This window comes from Triticum dicoccoides, chromosome 6A (assembly GCF_002162155.2).
Source record: "Triticum dicoccoides isolate Atlit2015 ecotype Zavitan chromosome 6A, WEW_v2.0, whole genome shotgun sequence".
NCBI classification, from domain to species: Eukaryota; Viridiplantae; Streptophyta; class Magnoliopsida; order Poales; family Poaceae; genus Triticum; species Triticum dicoccoides.
The window spans coordinates 8475798-8482804 of record NC_041390.1 but is presented as its reverse complement, the minus strand read 5'-3'; the positions used below and the strand labels follow the sequence as shown (position 1 = coordinate 8482804).

At 47.5% G+C, this 7007-nt stretch overlaps 2 protein-coding genes across 2 annotated transcripts; both read right to left on the bottom strand.

Moving 5' to 3' along the window:
* Positions 1 to 465: 465 nt before the first annotated feature.
* On the bottom strand, positions 466 to 4479 carry LOC119319264. The gene is made up of 2 exons (XM_037593751.1): positions 1800 to 4479; positions 466 to 1659 (listed from the first exon to the last, which is right to left on the bottom strand). Exon 2 carries the CDS (start codon positions 1446 to 1448, stop codon positions 597 to 599), a length of 852 nt encoding a protein of 283 aa, XP_037449648.1. The 5' UTR covers positions 1449 to 1659; positions 1800 to 4479; the 3' UTR covers positions 466 to 596.
* Positions 4480 to 4574: 95 nt separating this feature from the next.
* On the bottom strand, positions 4575 to 5998 carry LOC119319263 (transcription termination factor MTERF9, chloroplastic-like). Its single transcript, XM_037593750.1, has one exon. It carries the CDS (start codon positions 5909 to 5911, stop codon positions 4757 to 4759), a length of 1155 nt encoding a protein of 384 aa, XP_037449647.1. The 5' UTR covers positions 5912 to 5998; the 3' UTR covers positions 4575 to 4756.
* Between the last annotated feature and the right edge of the window lie 1009 nt (positions 5999 to 7007).

The following is a 7007-nucleotide window of genomic DNA, read 5'->3' as shown; positions in this document are numbered from 1 at the left end:
AAGCCAGCACAGAAATTTTAATGCATTGCAGAATGGCCTGTTGTCACACTCTCCTAGTTTCAATATCTGTGTTAAATAACAGCATCAGGATGAACAAGTTCATAACAAGGCAACAAGCCATGATTTCTTCTCTTCCAAATGATACACTAGGATATCTAAGATTCAGGATTCAAATCATCAGTTTAACCAACCGATAGCAACGACCATACCAGCATCTAACAGAGTGGAAGACCAACATCCAGTTAGTCAAAGTACACCAAAATAGGAATTACCAGCTTACCACACAATGAAAACTTTGTTGCACCGTACAGAGTTTACCCAATTCATAGCCCATTCTTGGTTCATGTAAATCTGAATCTAGTTGGCACTTCCCCTTTGCAAGCAGCTGCATAGTCTTCGGCAAGGTTTGGTGCAGCTTCCTTGTAAGGGCATATGAACTTGTCCAAGAATTCCATCTCGGTGGCCTTGACAAATGTATAGTAGCACGTGCGACGCTTGAGCACCGGGGCCTGAGCCGGCCCTCCAAGCTATAACTGAGCAATGATGGGTGGCGAGCAATGTACGCCGGCTCCAACCCCACCTCAGAGATAAGGAACTCAGACCTGCGCTTCAGCGTGTCCTTTGACTGACACGAGCACAAATGGACCCTTTGACACAGCAATCCCAACCTCGGCATCCGACCACCTAAACGTCTTCTTCAAGTAGTCCGTTCTGGAGGCGATCTTCTCCTCGCCGAGGAATGCAACAGAGCGCAGAGCATGCCTGAACATCCCAGAGCAACGGGGCACACCTATACGTTCGGCGCAGGCCACCATCTCCCGGATTTGCTCCACGTTGGCGGTGAGCATCCTTGGCACAGACACGGCTAGCTTGCCAATATCACAAGCACCTAGCGTGCACTCCTGCAGTAACCCGACGTTCCGCTTGACCACCCTCTCGAGGCTGCACGAGAGGAGATGATGGTTACGTTTGAACGCCCGGAGGAATTCCTCAAAGGAGCCGAAGAGGCGCAGGTAGTAGTCCACCTTGGAGACGACGGATTTGTTGCGGAGGTGGGTGTTGGCAGCGAGCGTGAGGAGCCGGGCGATGTCACAAGGGGACAGCCCGAGGCCCGTGAGCTCGACGACGATGGGGGACAGGGTCGTCTCCACGCCGGCGCAGAGGAACTTGGGATCCCGCGCGACGAGGGCGGCGACGTCGGCGCCGGAGAGGCCGAGGCCGGCGTCGGGCTTGGCGGGGGACTTGAGGTGGGAGAGCTTTGCGGAGGCCTTGAGCGCTTGTGCTCGGGTGAGGCCGCAGGTGTCGACCAGGTACTCCTCCACGGCGAAGCCAGGGTTTGCCGGAACCGGGACCGTGGTGGAGAGGAGGCGGTGGAGAGGAGGGATGGAAGACGCGGAGGGGGGAGAGATGAGTCGGGCGACGATGCAGCAGCTGCGGAGGCGGAGCATGGCGGCCGCGCCGGCACCGGCGGCGAGGGGGTTGGGGTCTTGGGGCGGCGGCGGCGGCGGCGGCGGCGAGGGGATTGGAGAATAGAAGACTCCACAGGCTTTTGCTGCGTGGCCAAGTGGGCTTTAGCCTTGTCACTCTTCTTGCGCTTCCAAAGAAGCCCAACTTGCAACTTCTGATGTGAGAATATTGGCGCACCAACTTTTGAGATTGCTGCTAAAAAAAAACCAACTTTTGAGATTTGCACTGAAAATAATTGGAAAAAAATAGATTTTTTTTTTAAATATATATATGTCAACGAACATTTTTTCTTGGTATTGAACACAAATTCATCGAGTGTGCACTATGCCTACCAGTCAGCAGCTCTTCTATGCCGGCTACCAAACAGTAAACATTCAGAAGATCAGGGCGAGGAGAAGGCGGCGGGAAGATTGATCAACACGCTCCCGGGCCGGTGGCTTCCCCAATGGCTTGCAAGCACAAACGTGTGAGTTTGTATCTCTCAAAATGTTGCCTTGACTAAGGTTCAGGCTACAACATATAGATGAGAACGTAAACCAAAGCGTAATTCAATTCAGAACAAAGCAGATGCAGAATTGTCATCCATATGTGCTGAATTTTGACATAGAAAATGCACAACTGCATTATTCAGTTTTGAGATCACTTGTCCCTAGAACTAAATGTATCAGCCAATAGGCCATTAAAAATACAGGAGGAAAAAAAATCTGATACAGACTAGTAAAGCATGAATTACTTTCAAAGCAGTTAATCGCTTCAAAAAAAGATACTGCAGAAAGAACCAAGATTTTCAGCTCACAAGAATGAGAACAAGCAACCAACAAACTGGATCAAAACTGAATCCTCGGATTGAAAAACATATATAGTACCCCATAAAAAAGAAGGCAGTAGTGGCTGTTGTTAATCTTCGTTTCATGGTATGGTTTGCAGTTCTCTCTTCGTAATAGTAGCATGCTCATCTCAAGTATTCTACTAGTAACTACTCTGAATCATGTACACTTATGCTCTGAATCGTGTTTAAATGGCATACATGAACGTTGGCGCCTACAAAAGGATATTTGTATGAGTATTGAGTGGTTTGAGACAGGAAGAAATGAAATCTCCCTAGGTTGAATTGAATTCTTAAGAGTTTGTCTCGTACTCCCTCCGTCCCAAAATAAGTGTCTCAACTTTAGTACAACTTGTACTAAAGTTAGTACAAAGTTGAGACACTTACTTTGGGACGGAGGGAGTACTAGACAGAGTGCTCAGGATTTGAAAAGTTGTGAAGTCAAAAGTACATGGTCAAAAGGACATAAAAAGGGCATAAAAAACAATACAGACATAGAATTACACAAAAGAAATCAGCACTTGGTCAAAGGGATATTTCATGGGGATGTGCGGGTGCATGCCCACAGATTCCAAAAATCCTGCAGATAATGAGAATGCTAACATAGCAAGGGAGGATGGTCTTGCAAGATAACCACAGTGGCCTGTGACAGGAAATGTAAATGATTGTCTACAGCCGGTCTCTAAAATCTTAATAGCTCAACTGCATCATTACCTAGCGAATCAATGGACCGCTACCTAATTAAAGCTCTCAAGCACTGTAGTTGATCAATCAGCAACCATATAGAACATGGAATTTTGCATAGGACAAGCCGTAAGATATGATTGCTGTCATCTCATAAGCTAGAAAATACAATAAGAAAGTATGGAGTTCAGAAGCACATTCATGCCTAAATGAAAAGAGGAGTTTAGAAGCCAACGAAACATGGAAGCAAAGCATAATGTGCACAAAAATTGTTAAACATGCAGATAGATTCAGCATCTGGTATTGGGGCGGTAAAATTCTGGGTAGCAGAAAATTCATGTTGTCCAGTATCACATCTTGCATTAATAAGTTTTGGTATAAAGGTCGGCAGTACAAAATTGATATAGTTGTGAAAATATACTTCTACAACACAGAGAAACAGATGCCATCTAGTGCAAGCAAGCTCTGTTAATGCCTAACTCTGGTTTGCATAAATCATAGGTAAACATTCCCTACGATGTAACCAGTTACAGACTAAACAGAGGTAAATATTCTAACCATTTGCTGGGCATAAATCATGACAAGCCCTGATTAAGCAAACCTGAGATGGTAGACTTATATAAAACTCTACAACTGCAGTGTTCAGAGATCAATTGTCACTAAAACTGAAAGTGTCAGTCAGTAGGCCACTCAGAAATTACAGGAGCACAATAAAGGAAAAAACTGCTACAAGGTAGTAAAGCAAGAATTACTTTCACATCATTTAATACCTTCAAAGAAAGATACAGCATAAAGAAGATATTCAGCTCACACAAACTAGAGCAAGCAACTAGATCAAAACTGCATCCTTGGATTGATCAATGTGTTGTGGCCATCAGCAAGTCCAATTTGTTCCCAAAAAAAGGGTCCAGAACAGACAGTCAGAAAAAAATATGATGACACGGACATATGAGGACTCATGGAAATAATTACTTGCATGCGACAGACATACCATACCGGACAACCAACATCTTGTAGGCAAGAACACTGAAACAAAGCTTGCCAGCTTACAGTGCCAAGCAAAACCTTTATGGTGCAGTAAGCATTTAAATTTGTTAATTGCCGTAAGAAACTTTACAGCAAAAAAAAGATTTCAGCGCGCCCTCCAGGCTATAAAAGAACATGGCTTGGCCATAAGCAATGCACAAGCCTGTTCCAACCCCAATCAGAGATGAGGAACTCAAACCTTCGCTGAAGCGATTCTTTGGACGCCCTCAACAAAATCAGAACCTTAGACACAGGAATACTCACCCTCGGCATCAGTCAACCTGAACGCCTTCTTCAGGTACTCCATTTTGGCAGTGATATTTTTCCCGCCAAGGAATGCGACAATGCACAGGGTGTGTCTGAACATCCCAGAGTCACGGGGCACACCAATGCCATCGGTGCAAGCCAACATCGCCCAGAATGCATTAAATTTCAAAATAGAAATTTTAATGCAATGCAGAATGGCATGCTCTCACTTAGTTCCAAGTTATAAATAAAATGGCATGAGGATGAACAAGTTCACAACCAAGTCATGGTTTCTGCTCTACTAAATGATAACACTAACATATCAGGATTGAAATTATCAGTTTTATATCATCAAGCGTTGGCAATGACCATACCAGCATCTAACAGAGCAGACAACCAACATCCAGTTAGGCAAAGTATACCAAAATAGGAATTACCAGCTTCCTGCACAATGAAAACTATGTTGCACCGTACACGGTTTACCAATTTTCATAGCCCATTCTTGGTTCATGTAAATCTGAATCTAGCCGGCACTTCCCCTTTGCAAGCAGCCGCGTAGTCTTCAGCGAGGTGTGGTGCGGCTTCCTTGTGTGGGCAGATGAACTTTTCCATGAAAACCTTCTCAGTCTTAACCAGTGTTGTATAGTAGCCCCGCCCGTGCTCTAGCAATCCATTTTCCTTGAGAAATTTGACAACATAGTAGCGGGGCCTGAGCCGGCCCTCCAGGCTGTAGGTGAGCATAGCCGGGCAATGAGCAATGTAGGCCGGCTGCAACCCCACCTCAGAGATAAGGAAGTCGGACCTGCGCTTCAGCATGTCCTTTGACCTCGCCAGTATAAACGGCCCCTTGGACACAGCAATGCCAACCTCGGCATCCGACCACCTAAACGTCTTCTTCAAGTAGTCCACTTTGGCAGCGATCTTGTCCTCGCTGATGTATGAGACGGCATGCAGCGCTTGCCTGAACATTCCAGAGCCACGGGGCACACCTATACCTTCGGCGCACGCAACCATCGCCAGGACGCGCCCTGGTTTGGCGGTAAACATCCTCGGCGCACCGATGAACAGCCTGGCAATTTCACAAGCACTTAGCCCGCACTCTGCTAGGAGCTTGACATTTGGCTTGACCACCCTCTCGAGGTCAGAGCGGAGGACATGTTTGAGCGGCCGGAGCAAGTTATCGATGGGGCCGAAGAGTGGAAGGTAGTACTCTAGCTTGGAGACGACGGATCTGCAGCGGAAGTGGGCGGGGGCGAGCGAGACGAGGCGCGCAATCTCAGCATTTGACAGGCCGAGGCCGGTGAGCCCAGCGACGATGGGGGACAGGGTTGTCTCCACTTTGGCGCAGAGGATCTGTGGGTCCCTAGCGACGACGGCCGCGACATCAGCGCCGGAGAGGCCTAGGCCGGCGAGGAAGGCGAGGACAGCGTCGGGCTTGGCGGGGGACTTAAGGTGGGAGAGCTTGGCGGAGGCCTTGAGTGCCTGCGCACGGGTGAGGCCGCAGGTGGAGACGAGGTACTCCTCGACGGCGAAGCTAGGGTTCGGGGAAATGGCGGACGCGGCGGCTGAGAGGAGGCGCTGGAAAGGGAGGAGTATGGAGGTGGAAGGATGGGGAGCGGCGGAGAGGAGATGGGAGAGGACGCGCTGCCGGAGGTGGAGCATGACGCCGACGGCGGGGCGGGGCGGCGGCGGCGGCGGCGTTGGATGTGGGATGCGGCGTGTGTCTCCTCCGATGGTGTGGTGTGTAGTGGGGGTTCTCTAATTAACTTAGGCTGAGCCACTAAGTAATCATCCAATCCCTGCCATCCAAATAACATCCAACGGCCACCAGAACATGTTTCATCTCATAAATAACAAAGGAATTCTTATCTTTTTTAATAAAAAAGTCTACAGGTCAAAAAAAGTTCTTATCTTCTAAAAAAAATATTGTTGTATTGTAAAATGATGGGATGCTACAGCGGCGATTTTTATGGAGTGTGTGGATATAGCTACAACAATAAGGAGGGTCCCGTTTAAGCATTGTTTTCGTTATTTTAATCAATCTGTGCATGTGTTAGCAAACTATAGTTATTGTAATAACTTTTTTAGTTAGATAATGAGCCCCATGGCTGTCAAGTTAGCAAGCTCATGGACAATATAACTATCATATGATATAAATAAAGCTAGCCATGACGGCTTTTCTTTAAAAAGACGAGTTATCTAGTTAGCATGGACACCACCACAACATTATCATCATCACCCCCTCGATGACACATCAGTCACAGGTAGCCAACAATGAAAATGACATAGTTGTGGCACTAAATCGCTGTTGGCATGAGACATACAATGAAAAGGAAACTCTGAATTCGGTAGAAGAATGTGATCCACCACTCGGCATCTTCGTGGTTCTCGTATAAGGGCCAGTGGCGGAGCTTGCACCAAATAGTTGGGCAGGCCAGGCTATAAGGATTGCTACTGGTTGGTTTTTTGTGACCCATGGGCTGGTTATAATGGTAGGAGAAGCTCCAAAGCTGGGCAGACCATGGCCCATTTGGACTTGGCTAAGCTCCGTGAGTGATAAGGGCCACATGTGGAATCCGGACGCTCTGTCCTGGCAACAAAATGGCAAAAAGTGAAGGGGCTCATGGATGATTCGTAAGGGGGAGGGTGATGCAACGCGTGCCACCATTGGGGTCCTAGATGGATCTATGGTTTCTCTCGAAGACTAATGGACAAGGGATAGAGTGTCACAGCTCCAACGAACAATACCTTCACCGAG